At 40.9% G+C, this 21199-nt stretch overlaps 3 protein-coding genes across 4 annotated transcripts in view; 1 reads left to right on the top strand and 2 right to left on the bottom strand.

The window, feature by feature from the left end:
• itgav (integrin, alpha V) overlaps positions 1 to 21199 on the bottom strand; it is a 563305-nt gene that overhangs the window by 182013 nt on the left and 360093 nt on the right. The window lies entirely within an intron of this gene.
• LOC133445556 (olfactory receptor 2A14-like) lies at positions 515 to 4121 on the bottom strand. The gene is made up of 2 exons (XM_061722881.1): positions 3169 to 4121; positions 515 to 1364 (listed from the first exon to the last, which is right to left on the bottom strand). The coding sequence occupies exons 1-2, from the start codon at positions 4119 to 4121 to the stop codon at positions 515 to 517; spliced, it is 1803 nt and encodes a 600-aa protein (XP_061578865.1).
• Positions 11253 to 21199, top strand: part of LOC133445826 (MAGUK p55 subfamily member 4-like) — a 28821-nt gene continuing 18874 nt past the window's right edge. For both annotated transcript variants that reach the window (XM_061723303.1, XM_061723304.1), the window contains exons 1-6: positions 11253 to 11343; positions 17747 to 17821; positions 18565 to 18677; positions 18826 to 18903; positions 20078 to 20161; positions 20250 to 20381. In XM_061723303.1, the coding sequence (XP_061579287.1) occupies positions 17800 to 17821; positions 18565 to 18677; positions 18826 to 18903; positions 20078 to 20161; positions 20250 to 20381 (429 nt within the window). In that variant the 5' untranslated portion in view covers positions 11253 to 11343; positions 17747 to 17799. The remainder of the gene's footprint in view (positions 11344 to 17746; positions 17822 to 18564; positions 18678 to 18825; positions 18904 to 20077; positions 20162 to 20249; positions 20382 to 21199) is intronic.

Consider the following 21199-nt stretch of genomic DNA (forward strand, 5'->3'; position numbering starts at 1 on the left):
GATAGAGGCTAGGGTCCGCAGTAACCGGAAACCTTTATTGCAATCTGTAGATTATTTTAAGATGTCATGCATTTTCAATGTTTATTTATTTATTTTAATGGTGAACTAACTGTCAAATTTAATACTGTTACAGTAAAAAAAGTGAAGCATAGATGTTAAACATCAGCGCAGGTCTACTGGGCAGTGAAGGCAACCCGCCACCAGAGGGCGACATAGCTCCTGCAGAATGCATGTTGACTCCAGTTGCAGATTCGACAGCTCAGAGTAATTTGGCTGAAATATGATCTTTTTCAATTTTTACATTTGATTTTCACATCTTTTTGCTTCCTCACATACTCATTTTTTTTTTGTCAGCCAATTGATGACAGCAACTGGCCCCCAATGTTTTGTGATGTTACAAGTCATACCAACAAGTAATGTAGTGAACAGTAATGTTGTTTTAAAAAGAAAATCAGAAGACCTGCAGAAGACCTCTGAAACTCTAGAATGGCCACATTCTTGTCCACTTCTGTGACTATAACCATACTTCTGGGGCACCTGAGTCATTGATCAGCCTGGCAGCTGAGGGGAAGAAGCTGAGTATGTGGCGGGCTTTCACAGCCTTAGGTAGCCTCAGCCTCCTACCAGAGGGGAGGACGGTGAAGAGGCCATGGCCAGGGTGAGAGGGATCGGCCATGATCTTCCTAGCCCTCTTCAATGCCCTGGAGTCGTACAGGGACTTCCGGGAGGTCAACGGGCAGCCAATCACTCTCTCCGCAGAGCTTGTCACTCGCTGCAGCTTGTGGAGGTCCCTTGCTGCTGTAGCGGGGAACCAGGTGATGATGGAGTGGGTGAGAATGGATTCAATGATAGCCTTGTAAAATTGGGCCATCATGGTCCTTGGCAGCCTGAATTTCCTCAGCTGTCGGAGGAAGAACAGTCTTTTCTGGGCTTTTTTCAGGAGCGCCGTGGAATTCAGTTCCCATTTCAAGTCCCTGGTGATGGTGATTCCCAGAAAGCGGAAAGAGTCCACAGAGTCCACCTGTGTGTCTCCCAGCATGATGGGGAGGGGAGGGGCTGCATTCCTCCTGAATTCCACAACCATCTCCACTGTCTTGCAGTTGTTAAGTTCCAGGTTGTTGTGGCAGCACCAGCTCAGCAACCACTCGATCTCCCTCCTGTAGGCCAACTCGTCACACCTAGAGATGAGGCCCACCAGGGTGGTGTTGTCAGCGAACTTTAGAAGCTTGACCGAGGGGTGGAGGGAAACGCAGTTGGTGGTGTACAGGGAGAATAGGAGAGGGGACAGAACGCAGCCCTGCGGGGAGCCGGTAATGGTGGACCTGGGGCTGGAGATGCACTTCTCCAGCTTCACCCGCTGGGACCTGTTGGTGAGGAAGTCCGTGATCCACCTCCTAGTGGGGACTAGATCCCCTCAAGTAAACATTTGAACCCTTTAAAGCCTGACATATGAAATAACACAAAAAAATCAAAAATGTATTTTAGTAGTATTAATTAGGGCCCAAGCACTGACAGTGTGAAGGCCCTATTGTATCTGTAGGAGTTTTTGTTTTTTTGGTTTTTAACCTCGTTTTTCTTCCGACGAAATTAGGGCCTTTTTGCCCCCCTAAATGGGCCCCAAAAGTCACCAAATTTTGCACCCAAGCCAGGCCTGGCAAAAAATTTGATATTTAATGATTTGCATTAATGGGCGTGCCCTAATGGCTCAACAGCGCCCCCTAGAAAACTTTGTGCCTCAAGCCCCACAATACGGTTTGACGTACATGCACGAAAATCAGTACACACCTGTATCATGTAGCAACTTAAAGAAAAGTCTCTTGGCGCCATGGCCGAAACCGAACAGGAAGTCAGCCATTTCTTCGGTCGTTAATGCGGCCCGAACCGTAACGTGCACCCAGGTGTGGTATACATCAAAATGTGTGTCTCCATCCTGCGACGATGGGCATGACTTTTCTCAGTCAAAAGCGCTACGGTGGCGACGATAGACGCCAAAAAGCGCGCCCACCCTTCATCTGTTTGGTCCATATTTGATAGTTCCTACTTTCTACCATAACTTTTGAATGGTTTGACATAAAGACTCGTGGGTGGTGTCATCGGACATGATTTTGAGTCCTTGAACATAATTGGTTCAAATTACCCCCGCCCCTTCTTCTGATTGGTCAATATGTGATAGTTCCTATTTTCTGCAATAACTTTTGAATGGTATGACATAGAGTCATGGGTGGTGTCATCGGACTCGGTTTTGACTCCTTCACCTTAATTGGTCCAAATTAGCCCCTTCCATTCTTCCGATTGGTCGATATGGGATAGTTCCTATTTTCTGCAATAACTTTTGAATGGTATGACATAAAGACTCGTGGGTGGTGTCATCGGACTTAGTTTTGAGTCCTTGACCTTTATTGGTGAAAATTGCATGCGCAAGGGCCCGTTCATCGCTGCTTACAGCTTTAATTATTTTTACTATTGCTTGTCAGTTTAGTTCTTGTTATTCTGTTGTTGCTGCTACAACAATTACATTTCCCCTATGGGGATAAATAAGGTTATCTGAATCAGAATCTGAAACAACCCCTTAAAAACACATCCATCAAAGACCCCTTTTCCCCTCTAAAATGATCAGTTCATGCCCTAAATGTGGTTAAGAAAAGGCTTGTTTCTCTACAGGTGTCATGAATGTGAACTCTAGTCACGGAGACAAAATCATTTTTTTTGTACCAGACTATAAATATGTTTATTTCTGCTGTAAATATGGTTGGCGCTTGGTCGTCACATGACTCCATAACAAAAGTGGCAAGAACAAGAACAAAAATACAGAATTTCCATGCTTAATTCTGGCAGAATACAGTAAAAATGTCAAACAGTCAATTCTTTTTCTTCAAAATTAATTGCTGACATTACAGAGTGCGTGATTTTTACACCAGAATGGCAAAATAATTAAAAAGTGTGTTTTAAATGAAAGTCAATGAGTTTCTTTTTTGTTTTGTTTTTTCCCTCATGGTTTCCAGAGGGTTCTTGATGCATAAAGAAAACATGCAAGATAAAAACTCTGGATTTCATAGATTTAACTAAAAAGAAAGTTCTGCCAACCAAGGTGAACCCAGGTACCAGTCCTGGCCTGTGGCCCTCGGCCGGGCGTCTTTTAATGTCACCGTACGTATAAAAGTTTCTTACATGGGCTCTCTGTGATCAGTCAGCTTCTTCTTATTGAGGAAATGTTTGCACGCATTTCTTATTTTGGACATCTGCAAACCAAACATGAGCGGATTCAGGAGAGGCTGAAGCATCAGAAAGTACAGAGACATGATAAGCTGCAGCACACTGGGAGGACCGGTCCTATCAAACCTGCTCTGAAGAATCTCAAACAAACATCCAAAAGAAAAGTTGAGGAGGGAGGTGAGATGAGGCGTGCAAGTGCTGACGGCTTTCCTCCTGGTCTGTGTGGAAGCAGCAGAACAGACTCTGAGGATTTTTATGTAAGAAAACAGGATTGGAAGCAGAGGGACTAAGACGCTGAGGACGGTACTGAACAGCCCATAAATGTTGTTGACCGTGATGTCAGAACACGCCAACTTCACCACCAGGTAGTTATGGCAGTACAGGCTGTAGATGACGTTCCCACACAGCGTCAGGCGCAAGTTAAGGAATAAAGTGATAAAAACTTTGACAAAGCTGTAAAACCACACCACCACAATTAAGACCATCACTGTGGTGGCTGACATACGAGTGTTGTATTCTAGAGGATGACAGATGGCCACATACCTGTCATAAGACATGACGGCCAGGTTACAGAACTCAACATTGACATACGAGAACAAGCAGAAGATCTGCAGGTAGCAGAGCGGAACAGGAACGGTGTGAACATCAGAGAGGACCTGGAGCAGCAGGACCGGGAACAGGCCGATGCTGCCGTACAGCTCGTTCACAAACAGACTGAGCAGGAACAGAAACATGGGTTCATGGAGGCTCCTGGTGCAGCAGATCACTGTGATGATGGATGTGTTGGCAACAATGACGGCAACGTAAAACAGGGAAATAATCACAAAGTACAAGTACTTCAACCTTCCAACCTCCATGTAAGCTCCAAGGATGAAGTAAGGAAAAGATGAAGAAGTTGAATTCAACATGCTTCTTTTGCAAAAGACACAAGGAAACAAACACAGTTGACTTCTACTCAATCACGTCCTTTGAGAGACTGAAAAAGAGCCATGGGTGCAGTTTTGTCTGCAGTTCTAGAACAGCATCCTGACCTCACCCTTTTACCTGAACGCAACCGTGACCGAGATCAAAGACAGATCCGTCCAGACGGTCACTGCTGCAGCATCTGCAGCATTTATACCTTCTCAGAGCCAATCTCTGCTCTGAGCTCATCCTTCCTGGATCAGCAGGAGGGTTCAGTCCCACGACGACTCAAAGTTCTCAACGCATTCTAGCTGTTTTTCTTTTTTTTTTTTTTTACTTATTTCCAGTAGACTACTGTGTATGGATACGTGAAATGAAGACTGTCCATCCATTCGTTCAAACATCTGAAATTGAACTTAATGTCTTTCAAGTGTATAATTTGTGAAAGACACTTCAACTTCAGAACCGTACTGTACATCAGGGGTCTCGATGCAGAAGTGACACAAAGTTTTAGGATGCATAGTACTTTGAACACAAAATGATGAAGACTTAGGCTGCGTCCCAATACTCCCCCTCGCCCTCGTTTTCTTCACTAACCCTAACTTTTGCGCGTTCCCGTGAAGGTAGTGGTGTCCCAATTCCTCTTTTCACCAAGGGGGAGGGGGCATAACGAGGGCTAGGGGCTGAGAATAGCCCCTTCAAATCGAGGGATTTCAGATGCTGACTTGGCGAGCGAGGGGGTATGAAAATTTCCCAGAATGCTTTTGCCGTAGGCTCTGCGTCGATTTGACTCGCCGACCGAAGGCAAACAGGCAGACTTGTCTCAGAGAAATAGAGAGAAATAATCCTGTGACTCGTCAGATTTGTTTTGGATGTTTCTGATATAATAGTTTTCAGAAACCACAAAGTAATCCAGCTGTTATCTGGGTAATTTACACACTTTCATATAAAGTTGTAGAAGATCACGCCAGAATAAAGGGATTTATGGTTCTGCGTTACACCAACGCAGAGACGAAGGTCTGCGTCGATGTACGCGGTGACGCGCGCCGTACGCCGCACCCTACGCCGTAGGCTCTGCGTCGATTTAACGCGGACCCAAACTCCGGAGCCCCCAGACAGAAATCTCTAAATTTCGGAGTAAATTTCTTAACGGGCGTAGCTACAACTCGGTTTTGAGTACTTGACCTTCATTGGCATGAATTAGCCCCGCCCCTTCTTCTGATTGGTCGATATTTGATAGTTCCTATTTTCTGCAATAACTTTTGATTGGTTTGACATAAATACTCGTGGGTGGTGCCATCGGACAAGGTTTTTTAGTCCTTGACCATAATTGGTGCAAATTAACCCCGCCCCTTCCTCTGATTGGTCGATATTTGATAATTCCTATTTTCTGCCATAACTTTTGATTGGTTTAATATAGAGAGTCGTGGATGGCGTCATCTGACTCGGTTTTGTGTCCTTGACTGTTATTGGTGAAAATTGCACGCGCGGGGGCCCATTCATCACTGCTTGCAGCTTTAATTATATATTGGAATCAAAAACACTTCAAATTCTGTATTAAAACAATTTCTAAATCATAATTTTCCTTAATAGTATGAATACATTAGGTACATTTATGTATTTCATATTTAGTTGTTTTGTTTTCTATAATTGTTTGGTTTGTATGAAACTTTTTTTTCCTTTTTGATTAAGAGGATGCTACAAAGATGAATCAAACATGACATCTGGCATTATAGGGTTCAAACATAATTAATTGCGTGAGCAAGATTCATTTTTTCAGTTTTAGTCAACAGAGAAACTTCCGTCATCAGTCTACAAACACTCTCGTATTGCAGATGGTAAAGTCGGTATGTCTCGCATCTGATGGGATATTTCTAAACCTTTGAACTCTTCAGACTGTTCAATTGTGAGAGCGACGACGACAAAGGCCACAGTTAAAGGTAAATCAGACACAAAAGCAGTCTTTATGTCATCTCGAGGGAATTCATAAGCATTCACAAAGGCAGTATATTACCGTAGTTTATTTTTTAATCTAATATTTTTTCTTTTTTCACAATAGTTCATTTGCCTCACGTCCCTACAAAGTCAGCAGAACTTCGGTACAGTAAAGTTTTGTCTTGATGCAGCTGCATGTGTGTGGAAGGGGTGTAGTGGGGGTGTGAGGTTACTGTCATGCGTTAATGGTGTCCTCTGGCCTCCCATGTGTCCGCTGTGGTAAATTTTATTTACTTAATTGAAACTCTGCGACCAGTGAGATGGACTTGAGTTGGACGTGTGTCAACCTGATCAATCTTGATGCAACATCACAAACACACGGAAGCCTCTGAAACCAAGCAACTTTAGTTTCAACTTCCTCTTTTATCATTAAAAAAAATAACATTTAAAGACTTTTGATGTTCTGAGATTGAAACTCAGTCCCCCCTGGTGCATCATTTAGGCTGCTCAATTAAAAAATTAAAAAGCAACAAAAAAAGCACCAAAAAAATGTTTTGACAATTCATGAAATTGTCACAAAGGTGATGCCACGCAACTATTATATATTCAAAATTGCTTATGTGCAGGTGAAATGTGCAAATGAACACCAGAATCACAAAGAAAGAGTGAAATGTGTTCTGTAAAGACAAGAGCTGAAAGGCCACGCAGCGAAATGAACCCCATTGCTTCAACTACCATGAAAACAAGGACAAAGATCTTAATGTTTGAAGGTGCGTCCTGAGATGAGAGTGAAACTGGACTGTTTAGTTATACTGATCATGCTTATGTTTGGAAGGAGATTGGGAATGTTTTCAGGCTTCAGAAAATCACCCCAACTATGACACACAGGGGTCACAGCATCAGCTTGTGACTCTACTTTGCTGCAGGAGATACTCCTGTAATTTACAGAAATAACTCAGCATCATAAGGAGAGATGATTCTGTGAATACAGTATTGAAGCAGCATCACCGACCATACCTTCAAGTTAGTTGCAAAGTTGCTTAAGGACAGTAAAGTGAATGTATTGGAGTGGACCTCAATCCTATACAAGATTAGTGAAGCGCCGTGGAAAGGCATGTGAGAGTGCTCCTGGACTAGCTCCACCAGTTCTGTCAGGAGGAATAGCCCATAATTCAATTAAGATATGAGTAGAAGTTCATAACATTTGAGCCGAGTTGAAGAAGCACAGAGGAACTTTGGGCATTTAAAGGTGAAGTAATGGCGCTTTTACAACACTTCACAAGATCTTATTTTCTCCCCCATCATTACTTTCTTGAGTCTAACAGGCCTCTGCCGTGATGGCCACTGCAGCTTCATGGGCTATGTGCAGCTCTGTTGGTGTGATGATGTGTTATCAGAAGATGAGTGGGTTAGGGATAGGGGGTTAAGTCACTTTGGCTGATTTTTACGCAGTAACAGACTGTTGCGGCATGACAGTGTTCCTGAAAGATGTTAAAGTCAAATTAAACTGAAATTGATATTTCAAACTGCAAAAATGTGTTTTGTGCTGCTTTAAATATTTTAAAGGCAATGAAAGAAAAACTGGGAATCCGAAACACAACGGGAAAAGTTCCAAACTTTACCGGCACTTGTGGAGAGTAAAACTTTTTACAAGGTGTGATATTGAAATGACCAAAGCTGATGCAAGGATACTGTAATGTCTCATTAGTGACCTGTGGTGGGGCCTCTCATGCGTGCCGCCTGCCCCGTGGTAAACAACAGGCCTCGGGGGGGCGGTCTGGATGCAGCCGGTCCGGTGGGAAACTCTCCCCTCCGTGATCAGCGAGTCGTGTCTGAGCGATGATACATGATCGGGAGCATTAAACACTCTCCAGATGCCTTTGGTCTTTGCACCTGAGAATTCTTACCTGGAGTTTCTGGTTAATGAGAAGCAAACTTAAGAGAAGTTAGTGCCGAAGTAAAAGAGTTGCTCAGGAGGTCATTATTTCCAACGGGTCTCTAGAGAGCTTTTAAGAGCAATCAGTACCAAGTCATGTCCCTTAAACAACACCAGTGAAGTCAAATGAATAACAATGTTGATGTTTATCTTCCCCACATGACTCATTAATAGTTACAAAAGTTTTATAACAATCTGCAAACTTAAATAAGAAAAGTAAGTGTAACTTGGGGGGAAAACAAGTTAGTGAGGGTCATTTTTCCAAAATCCAGAAATCTAACATTTGTTTTACGTTTAAGAATCAAACATGATGTTCAAGATGACTGACAACTGTCACACAAACTTCTGTCAATGTATATGACTGTATATAGATATCTATGTCTCCTTTTGCATCTATTATCGACTTGTTTGGCACAGACCCAAGAGATGCCTCTACAAACAGTCAATTTTATAAATGCTATGTACACGTACAAAGTTAACCTCAGTTTATCTGAAGGGGTCCTGTGCACATCATCACTTCATTGAGGTGACACTTTAGTGTTTTTTCAAGATCTTAAAATAGAATTTTATTTTGACATAGTTTCATTTCCTCGACCTCTGACAATAATCTCCTCTTTGCTGCAGACATATTTCCTTCTTAAACCTGAATTATGGTTCTGCGTCAAACCAACGCAGAGCACACGCCGTCGACGTGACGCCGTCGTGAACCCTTCGGACTTCTCCGTCACTCCATTTCGCCGCGGTGCAGTACCCCTCGTGACCGCTAATTCGTGATCTTTTCCTGAATGGTTTATCTGACTTTTTCCGGTCACAGTGAATCAAAGAGATAAGACAACTATTGTGCAAAAAACCAAACCAAAAGAAATCACATACACGAAGAAAAGATCGCTGAAAGTTCACGACTGCTTCAAACCGGAAACCGGTAATGCGTTGCTTCCAAGTGAACCAATCACAGCCCTCTCCGTCTGCGTGTGGTCTGCGTCGCCTCGACACGTAGTTACAATTTTCGGTAGTTATCATGCAGCGACGGCGTGTGGTATGCGTCGACACGTACCACACGCCGTAGGCAGGGCGTCGTTTTGACGCAGAACCATAACTCAAGCTTCACTCAGAACAGCTTCGATCCACTTTGTTTTGGACATTCTGCCTCAGTAGTGTCTCTTCAGTGACAAACCTAAATTAAATTCAGGAGTCTATGAATCATGGACAATTATGATCTCTAGGTGGCACCTATAAAAAGATTTACATTTTTTATTGACAGGAACAACAATTCTTTACCTCCTGATCCCCTTTAAGCTCATGACTCAAATCCACTCACTCCCACCAGGTTCAGCTTTTGAATTGTTCTCTTCATTCCCACACACACAAGAAAGAAAATCTCCATGTGGAAGCAAAACAAACTAGAGTGAAGGCCAGTGAACAGATTTTCATTAAACTTGGATCGTTCATCAACTGACTGATGATGAATAGTTGTTTTACTGTAACGAGATAAACAGATTCCTCCTTGGCCTGTTTTTGCTGTGATCTGTATATTTTGTCAAATCAGATCAGCTCTTTAATCATATTTTGTCTTATTTCTTGGAGACAATTTCATAAAAAAGGTTCGGAAAGGAGACATGTTTGAGGCACTTGCTGTAGTCGTCACAAAACTGTTTTACATCCTCTTCAGAGGGGATTGATGAAAAGTTAAAGGTTTGGTTCTAAAGAAATAAGGGCTGACCTGGGCATTTCTGCTCTGACCATATATTCATTAATTCATTGATTCATTTCAGACATGTCAAAACCATTGTATAGAGCATAACAACGTTAACACTAATATGATATCATGTATCTAATATACACATATACACATCTTAAACATATAGAACTCCTTCTAGCAAAATCTATATCATAAAAAAATCTGTCTTATATGAATTTACACAAAACGAATATTTCCTTAAAATAAATCTATACTCAATATGCACACACCTATCTTCACATACATACCTATATACATGCACACGTATAACAACTTATTTTATCCTACCCCTTCGTCAGTAGTCCATAATTACACTTTACATTCACCCAGTTTTCTGAGTCTTGTGAATTTATATATATAATATATATATATATATATATATATATATATATATATATATATATATATATATATATATATATATATATATATATATATACATATATACTGTATATATATATGGCATTATAGGGTTAAAGATAGATAAAAGTTACACCTGTGTGCTTTAAACCAGGAGAGGGGGATAAAACCACGTGTTACCTCACTTTCTAATATCTCTCCCAACTCTCTCCCAACTCTCAGGTCTCTCTTTTGTTGGTCCCCCTTTTGTGTTTGTTTGTGGATTGAAGGATGTAAGCCAAGGAGTTTCCATCCACAATGGGCCGTCCTGATGACGAGACACAGCTCCTCCAACAACTGAGCAATAACCGATCCATTGTTTGAAATTACGCAACTCAGTTTTATACATAAAGCTCTTTGAACTATGAAGAAACAATCAAATAAAATAAAATAACTAGGCTTAAGATCCGAGTTAAATGCTGACTTTTGGATGTTGGCATGAGATGAGTCTCGGACAAGTTCACCAGTCCACCAGGCAGGTTCACCAGTGATGCTTCTGACCAACAGGCGCACAGTAACACGGATTAGGCTGTGGGAGAGTTCCTTGTTTACTTACATCTATTTCTATGACATGGCCTTGCTGTCCTCAGATATCTTCCATCTTCAGCTTGGTAATTGGCCTGCAGTGTGTTTGTGTGTTTGTTCATCTGCCTCTGTGATGACCTTTGCAAGGTTTACTTCCTATGAGGACACTTTTGAAAAATGCTAATAACTTTCTTTGTTCTCACCTTTGGAGCAGAGGTTAAAACACCTACTTGACTTAGTTTCTGGGTTCAGGAACGGTATCAGTTAACGTTTAGCTTAAGAATGGATTATGTAAACAACAGTCCTCACAAAGACTGAAGGACAAATGTGACTTTGTGTAGCTAAAAGCAGTGAAGGGTTAAGAGGCTTTGTGATACATGGAAGTACTCAAAAATAGGTGCTAGAGGAAGGAAATTAGAATTTGAAAAATAAATAAAACCAGAAGGCGGTGAAGATGGACCCTATAAGATAGATGGTGTGAAGAGGGGAAAAAAATCCCAAACATTTGTAAACAATGAAGAAAGATGTAATGAGAGAAAGAGAGGAAGAGGTTGGTAGATTAAGCCGGGTTAGAGAGGATTAGGTTTGGTAGTAAACTCCATGTCAGCGACATGCTCACACTGCTGATTCACTCCAGCTCAGAGATCAGACGCTGAGGAATCGTTACAGGCTAACCGGACCACAGGAAGACGAGGTGAGACGGTCATATTTAACTCTGCTAGATACTAACGATTGTTTCTGCACACAAGAAAAGAAAAGGCTGGTTAAAATCCGACTTTGCATCCACCTACATTTGCATACTGGTCACAGTGCAAGGTTTTACTCAACCCGATGGGTCATTTGAGCTAGAAGCTAACATTCTCATATCCTCCAATGCCATGTTAAGGAACGGGTTGAGATACAAACTGAGTAATTTTTTTGTGCAATACCATGCGTCAGTGATTTCCAGGTTTATTGTCAGAGCTGACAGATTCACAGCAGTTTTGGAAATGAATACTGCAAGACGGCGTTTGTCAAACTCCTAACATTCCTATGTGTCATATAAACTTTAAAAAAATACTGTGCAACAAAAACAAGAAAGAAAGAAAAAAAAGAAACCATGTTAGATTTCGAATTTAATTAATTTCTTTCACAATCAAACAGAAACAGTCCCAAACTCTCCACTGGTGGGTCTTCATCTTTCTGACGCTCTGTGGGGCCGCATGACTGACATTCAATAACTGACATTCAATGACTAACATTCAATGACTAACATTAAATGACTGACATTCAATGACTGACAGTCAATGACTGACAGTCAATGACTGACCGTCAATGACTGACAGTCAATGACTGACCGTCAATGACTGACAGTCAATGACGTCTAATTGACGCTCGTGGAAAGTTTAAAGCCGAAGTTGAGAAAGGATTAGAAGCTCAAGAGGAGTCATAACTACTTATAAGTCCGCACTTAGTAACCTGCAGCTCTAAAAGGAAGTAGGTTAATGTGATGAGCCAAGCTCGTATAAAAATACATTTTTGAGACCTTGTTTGTTCTGTCAGGGATATTTGTTTTTTTTTCCTTTCAAATTGGTGTGAAGTCAAGAGTCATCTGTCTCTTGGTTGTTGCATATTCCGTGGGGACCGTCAGTGGAGCTGATGGGTAGCTGATTTAGCAACAAACAAACGTGCGTTTCTACCATAAACTGTATAAAACAATGGACGGATTAGGTCATGTGACCCATCGGTTTATGTAGACCAGTTTTGTAGCCAGTTTTTCTTTGTGTGGAGTGCAGCCATGTTGCTTTGGAACTGACCACATGTCAATCAAAGTTAGCTTTGCTCCGAGCTCCTTCATCTGAACTCTGCTGAAATACCTCCAGAGCTGCTGTCAGACGTTTACAGCAGAATAAGCCGTTTAACACGTTGACTCAACGGTGGAAACAAAAATGACAGTCGCGTTTACTTGGCCCTGGGTTCGTAAAAAACGGGTAGTTGCTTCACTAAGCATGGTAGCATGAGGACTACAGATGAAAAAGAGGTAACGGCTAGCCACTGGCTGAACCGACTGTCAATCATTCATGTCAGAAATGAATGTAATGCTTTAAATAAACTCTCCTGGCGTGTTTTTGTTGATCCTGCTCAGCAGCGCTTTAGGTTTTGTTTAACTTAATAAATCAGCTTTTTTGGAACTCCTGCCTCTGGCGTCTCTCCTGCATTTGGGTCCTATCAACACCACATTGTGACACAACCTCTACATTGGTAAAATATGCCATCAAGACCTGAAGCGATTCGCTGGTCCATCTATCGGTATTTTCTTGTAATCTCCAACTTTATCAAATGTACTAACTGCAAAATGTCTTTGGTCCAATTGGTTCAAATGAGTTGCGGTCATGTGTTCATGTGATAGTACCGGTACTAAACGTAATTAGAAATCCAGATTAGCAAAGACTCCCGCCAGAATGTTCCTGTTGGCCAACCTGAGTAGTGGAAACACGGCTAATGAGGACCAGGGAGAAGCAAGTTTCACCAAAATACCTGAAACCCCCAAGTTCAAGTTCACACCGAATTACATAAATTTACACTTTTGCATGAGAGTTATTTTAAAATGTGACTGTAGGGGCAGGGATTGGCTTCCTGAAGGGCCCTGTTCCTGTCAATGTTTCTCTCTATCCAAAGATAATAATCACATTACTGATATAGCTGGAAGTTATTCCATGCCAAAAGGTTAGTGACACTTTTACGCCCGGTAGGAATACTGTAATAAAAATCTTATGGAAAAAATGTTACCACTGCAAAAGAACAACTGGACTCCATCTTACATTTGACTGACATGATCCATTAATGGCCGTCAGCAGATTTTTAAGTTTTTTGTCAGACTAAGTCACAAACCCTGATGTTGGTTGTCATTAAAGTGTGAAAGAATATTCACCGAACTGCTGAAACTCTGTTCAAATATGAGAAACATTACGTTTAGAAACAGCTGCTTGCATTAGTTTAGCACTAATTTGCTTCCGTTTAAACATGAATTTTAGAGTTTTGCTGTTGTCACATGAATATATATATATATATATATATATATATATATATATATATAAATATATATATATATATATATATATATATATATATATATATATATATATATATATATATATATATGTACATCTCACCAAATACTGGAATTGAAGATGTTGGAGAGAAACTTCACCTGTCTGAAGCATGTGACCCCTTGTTTGCTCCTTATGAAGAAAATTCCCCGATGTGCCACTGCTTACTTTGTATAGACAATTTTTCAGTGGTTAATATAAAGAATGTTCCTGTCAGAACACTCTTCAGTTGAGAAAGACTGTCTCCTTCCTCTTTAACTTCATAAAACTACATTTATTTAAAAAAATGGCTATAATCAATAATAGTCAATAATCCATTTTTGAAAACATTTTATTCAAATAAATTCATAAACTGCTTTTAAATATTTGCCCAAAAACCTAAAAATGTCACGTTAGCTTTAATGCAGAGGATGAAAAGCTCAACTTTACCAAGATTTCAACCGTTTTGTTTAATTCTAAATAAATTCCTCACACTTCGACTGTTCAGCCACCTCAATGTCATCAGGAAATTATCTTTTTCATTACATTTCTTGAAGTTAAATTAAATATGCTTTAATTTGCTTTATAACCTACAGCACTGCTTTTATTATGTTGATTACCATATTGATAAATTATATGTACGTACGTATGTATGTATGTATGTATGTATGTATGTATGTATGTATGTATGTATGTATGTATGTATGTATGTATGTATGTATGTATGTATGTATGTATGTATGTATATATATATATATATATATATATATATATATATACTGTATATATATATATATATATGTATGTATATGTGTGTGTTATATATAAAGTTGTCTTCATCGTGTTATAAATTGTGAAGATTTTCTCGACTCTCCATCACAGCTGGTTTATTTCCATATTATTTACAGCCTGCAGGAAACATTGCAATTGATACGACTTATGAGACTGGGAAGGATGTTTTCTTGATTGGGCATTAAAATGAGTTAAAAAATATTAATTATTCATGTTAAAAGAGTAGTAGTAACATTTGAACAATAAAAAAGGCAAAAAAAAATAAATTTCAATGCCAATGAAGGTGATCCCAACTATAAGCAGGAGCATCGCACAAGCTGATTATGGAAGTCATCTGCTCAGACTTTCATCTAATCACAAGATTTCTGATCAATACCCAGCAATCAATGACTGATACGCCACCGGCTGAGATCCAGAACCTGCTTATTAAAAATGTGAGAGACACCACAGGACTTACGGCGCATCTTATTTGTAATCAATGTCTTAAGCTGCAAAATCTTGATAATTCTCCACATTTGTTAGCATGGGTCTGCTGCTCAGAAAAGGTGACATAACTTCAAAATGTGGAACAGATTTAAGGATCATAAGTTAAGTAGTCATAAAAACTTCTGCCTGCTTCAGTGATAAAAGATGTCAGCTTCTCCTCACCTGCAATACATCAGGTCAATCTGTGTTATTGATTCACTCTAGTATAAATAGGATTTAAGATATGTATAACAGTGTACAGCAGTGCAACGATTAAAAAAAAAATTACGTTGGTTTTCATTATGTACATATGGTTAATGATGAAGAATACCGGAAATAGTGCAGTGATAACAATATAATACTGAATGGCAGTGCAAAAGATGAAGCTATAACAATTTATGGTGCATGTGGATTTTGCAGCAATCAGCTTTAATTTAAAAAAGAAGACTGTCTGGTTAAAAGTAAATCCTTTTAGTTGAAGAAAACTAAGCTCCCGTGGGTCTTTATCACCTAAAATGCAGAGATATTGAAATGCTTGACATAAAGTTTTTCTTTGTCAAACCTTTTCTTAAAGGTAGGGTAAGCAATTTTACACACTGTCTAAACAGGAACACTTTTTGTCACATATAGAGCACATCTCCTCACCTTCTAGTAACTGCCCATCTTGTAAGTAAATTGTTAAAATAACTATGATGATAACAATAATAACAAAACAAAAAAAATGTACACACAAATGTGCCTTTGAAAACTGGAAGCATTAGGAGACTAAAGTGTTTTCTCCAGAAGCAATGGAAGGAGGAGTTAACTCTTTGTTTTGCTCATGTTTTGTTTCAAATAGCAGTTAGGATGTCATCCAGATGTGTATCCTGCCTCTAACTGATAATGTCTTAAAATTAAATTAAAAAAAATACCACTTTCTTTTTACTCCAAACAGATGCAACTTTATTTTATCAATATTTTCCAAAAAGGAGTTCCTTCAGGTATTGATCATTGAGGCCCAATATTTCAAACATGCTCACCCATTTGTCCCTTTTCCCTTCTTTTTTATAAAGGACCCATTTAAACCCAAATAACAGAGATGAGCATGTTCACTGCGCAAAGAGCCAGACAGTTATTTTAGAGGGTTGAAGTTTTATTAGCTGACTTAAATTTCATTTTCAACTGTTGGGTTGGGCATTTGAGCCCTCTTGTTCTGTTTAGGAAAAAAACATCTAGCATTATTTAGGCTTTACTCTTTCATGACTTTTATTGCACGTTAGAAAGCTCTAACTTACCTGCCCCATATGTTCAGGTGAACTTTTTCACCCCGTTGATAGAAGTTGATATTTTAGGGACGATCAGAAGAAACTATGGCTGCAATACTCCCCCTCGCCCTCGTTTTCTTCACTAACCCTAACTTTTGCGCGTTCCCGTGAAGGTAGTGGTGTCCCAATTCCTCTTTTCACCTAGGGGGAGGGGGCATAACGAGGGCTAGGGGCTGAGGATAGCCCCTTCAAATCGAGTGATTTCAGATGCTCACTTGGCGAGCGAGGGGGTATGAAAATCTCCCTGAATGCTTTTGCCGTAGGCTCTGCGTCGATTTGACTCGCCGACCGAAGGCAAACAGGCAGACTCGTCTCAGAGAAATAGAGAGAAATAATCCTGTGACTCGTCAGATTTGTTTCTGATATAATAGTCTTCAGAAACCACAAAGTAATCCAGCTGTTATCTGGGTAATTTACACACTTTCAGATAAAGTTGCGGAAGATCACGCCAGAATAAAGGGATTTATGGTCCGCGTTACACCAACGCAGAGCCTACGGCGTAGGTTACGTAATCTACGCCGTAAGGTCTACGTCGATGTACGCGGCGACGCGCGCCGTACGCCGTACCCTACGCCGTACCCTACGCCGTAGGCTTTGCGTCGAATTAACGCGGACCTAAACTCCGGAGCCGGCGGGCAGAAATCTCTAAATTTCGGAGCAAATTTCTTAACAGGCGTAGCTACAACTGTTAGATTTCATCTATTAAACCAACATCTTCCTAAATGATTTATTTCAGCCAGCATAATTCTCAACAGAGCTGCGTCCCGGGAGAGTTTCTCTCCCGGGGCGACGGAGCAGCTTCACCCGGCGGACACGTCTCTTCTCGGGCTGTGAGCTGAGGCTGCTCCCCGGGGGCGGCGGCTCTTCTCATCTCCGAAAACATCGGAGTTATTTGGATAAACTGAGCCCAGGTTGCGGATCTTAAGGTTACCTTTATGCCTGAAAAAATATTAAAACTTAATAAAGTGCCATATTAACAGCGCTACAGCTGAAATTAAAACAGCTTTTGGCTCTCAGCTTCCTGATCAGGTTAGGGATGAAAACGAGGGGGAGTAGGAGAATGGGACAGGCACCTGGGCCAAGTGCCCTAGATCTCAAGTGCCCTAAAATCTCCCCCTTCTTTTTTAGGGGTTAGGGAAGAAAAGAAGTGCGAGTGGAGAAAAGAAGGGCGAGTGAAGGAGAATTGGGATTGGCCCTATAGGTCATGAAAACCACTTGTATACTCAGTAAAACCAGTGGCAGCCAGCCTGACTTTCAGTTTGATCCAAATGACACATTACATGCAGGCTTTGTGTGTGGTTTAGGTTTAATGCACAATCGACTGGTTCAACGGTGAAAGCTTTAAAGATTTCTCTTGTTTGGTGTTGTTTATTGTAAGGAACAGGCTCTAGTATGTGAATACACAGTCACTTCCTCATCTTTGATGAAGTATTTCTGGCTGCTTTTCTTTCATTTTCCTTCTCTTCAGCGGAAGTTGCCATCCTTCCTCTTCCATCCAGTCAGTGGTTCTGGCCGATCAGCATGAGACAAACCAAGGACGATGGTGAGAACCCACATCTTTGTGTGTGATTGAGATTCTCCCAGACTTGACTTTGAGCCATTGGCTGCATTTACTGCTTTGTGTGTTTACTTTAGTTCTGTTTTAATTCCAACCTCAGATCCACTTTAATCTCATCTAATACCCATTTCTACACTTCAGTATTAGTGTCTCCCTGCAGGGTCAGGGTAGTTAATCCTGTATGACCCACACTTGTTTGTTTTTCACCATCTGTTCAAGAGAAACATAAAGCTTCAAACATCCACTGTTTGTGAAATTGCAGACATTCTGGTTGAAAGGTTATTTGTCCGGTCTAATGCATCTATTTTTATGCTGTGAAGTATCTTAGTCCCTCATTTTTCCATATTTAACTGTGGCATTTGTTGTACTTACATAACACATAAGTGAGCCATGCAAGCAAGTTGTGAAAAAAAAAAAAAAATGTTGTCAAATAAGTATTTTAAAAGTCTTTGACAACTGGGAAAGTCAAATTTATTTAAAAATCCAAATCAAATTCTTAATTCACAGTCTCTGCTGACGATACAACATATGAATTACCACTGTTAAATCATTCATCATTAATAATAAACATTGCCATAATCATTATCAACAAAAACTGATTGTTGCTCTTCAGAGCTATGAACGTACAGTATTTCCTTCCTGATCCAGGGACAGATTCATTTTCATCATGCTTCCAAACTGTACGGCTCTGCTCATTCAGGCCTCTTTTCTAATCTGTACGTACGCAGGCGTCAGTGAAGTGCTGTCCTGCGTGGTGGAAGACGCCGTTAGCAGAAACATTAATGGTGCTGAGCTCCTGCATGAACTGCTGAGGGCCCCGTGTCTGCGTGCGCTGCTGAAGGTGCCTCACTCACAAGTCCTGCGGTGGAACAGACTGTTTACATATATATATATATATATATATATATATATATATATATATATATATATATATATATATATATATATATATATATAAACTGACACTGTCCTCTGTTGTTCGTCTCTAGGTTTATGAGTGCCTGATGCAGTTCCACAGACTGGCACCAAGCCCCTACCTGCCTTATGCCTCAGGACTCTCATATGAGGTTAGTGAACGCACGCACGCACGCACGCACGCACGCACGCACGCACGCACGCACGCACGCACGCACGCACGCACGCACGCACGCACGCACGCACGCACGCACGCACGCACGCACGCACGCACGCACGCACGCACGCACGCACGCACGCACGCTGACCAGCTAAACAGTTGTGGCAGAAGCAATCAAATCTCTTATTTCAAGGCAATCATCAGCATTACACTGAATATACATCCATTCACAACTATCTGATTCTATCAGACATAAAAGGATTTCTCATTTCTATGCAACAACGCTTCAGTGGGGAATAATAAATGGGGAAGGGGATAGTTATACTTATATCAACCCATTTTTCTGCTGCCTTTCAGGGACCAGGTCATGGGTGTAAAAGGCTGGGCAGATACCCCTCAATTCAATTCAATTCAATGTCCAAAGGAGAATTATATATACTATAATTACACGTAATCTCTCCAGCTGGTCCTGGGTCTGCCCTAGGCCTTTTCCCCCCTTGAAATGGAAATCTACCCCCGAGAAGCCATCTTGAAGATATCCTGACCAGAAGCAAGTAATCAAACTTGCTAGGAAAAGCCCTCAATAGATAAAAATGAGCCAGTAATGAGCATTCATGAGTCGGGTTTTAACTTGCCTGAACTTCTCAGAGTTGCGTCTAAAAGGCTTGCCAACAATTCATGGAGCCCTCTCCAACTACATGCGGGCGCCTCATGTTAAACTTCCAGAGCTGTCAGTGGCTGCATATCTGCTGCAGCTTGGATTTCATTTGATTATTTTAAAATTGCTGTTATTGATTTTGTGTTACACGCTTCCAAAATACAGAAGTCTCAGAAGTCTGGAGATGATTGTATTATGTCTGTTTTGATTTGGTAGTCAAATATGTTCAGCTTGACTAAAATATGTTAAAAACTAAACATTTTAATGCTGTCTTGCTTGTGTATAACACAATATACTATACTATACTATACTATACTATACTATACTATACTATATGTATAAATATATATATATATATATATATATATATATATATATATATATATATATATATATATATATATATATATATATATACATATATATACATATATATTGTAATAAACGCTATATAAAGGTATAGAGGTAAATGTGCTGTAACTCAAACATTTCTCTGCTTCATCATCAGATCATGACTTTAATACAGAGAACTCACCAGCCTTCGTCTGAAGCCAGAGAGCTCCTCGACCTCCTCAGCTCACCTCATGTCCAGGTCTGAGCCCAGGTTCATTTCAAACTTCTGTGTAGCTTCTATTAAAGTCTCTGTTAGTATATCTCATGGTTGTCTCCGTGTCCCTCAGGCCTTCATGTCAACCCACGACAGCGTGGCCCAGTCAGACTATCTACCTGTCTTACCACCTCTGCCCGACGAGTTACCCGAGGACGAGGAGGCCATGAGGATCGTTTGTCTGGTGAAAAACAACCAGCCACTGGTGAGACACATGCATTACTGGAAATGTGGACTTAAATGTGTTTTTTTTTCTTCTGTTGAATCCCTATCAGGGTGAGTATTAAAGCCTGACGCAACAACCAATCCAGAATGTCCACGTCTCATTAGAAAAGGGGTTATTTTGAACCTGTTTGATTTTAGGCCGGAGTTACAAGTTCCTAAATTGCTGCTTAGATTTTTTTTAATTCTAAGATTCTTTTTAAAGCAAAGAAAACCCAGTTTCTCATCTTTCATTTGCCAAGAGTGGAGAGGAACATGGAAGAAATGTAAGAGACGGGGTAGAAGACATTGGCAGGCGCTGGAGCAGTCAGCGGCGACTCACGTTGGAGCGCCTCACCCCCCCGAGCAGGGCGTGGTCAGGGGAAGAGCTCAGACTGATGGAGAGCGACACTGGGCCCCGGCCCCTCCCGAGAGCGGGCCAGCCCCGCCCGGTTCCTCACCATCACGAGTCCTCGGGTAGCTTCTGTCTGTGCCAACAAAATGCTGAACGTTGGAAGCAAAGGCTCCACCAATCAGCTCCCGCCGTCTGTGGTGCTGACAGCCACATGGGTAAGACTAAGGAAAACAGAACCCATCCTTGTGGAAGTGTGAGTCGCGCAGATCATCCCAGCATTCCTCCATCCATGCTGACATTTGACATTTCTTTTGCCGGGACATGTTTTCATGAAACTTTGGACCTCAGAATCCTGTTCATCCATGAATCCCATCCATCCATCCATCCATCCATCCATCCATCCATCCATCCATCCATCCATCCATCCATCCATCCATCCATCCATCCATCCATCCATCCATCCATCC

The sequence above is a fragment of the Cololabis saira genome, chromosome 6 (genome assembly GCF_033807715.1).
Source record: "Cololabis saira isolate AMF1-May2022 chromosome 6, fColSai1.1, whole genome shotgun sequence".
Lineage (NCBI taxonomy): Eukaryota > Metazoa > Chordata > Actinopteri > Beloniformes > Belonidae > Cololabis > Cololabis saira.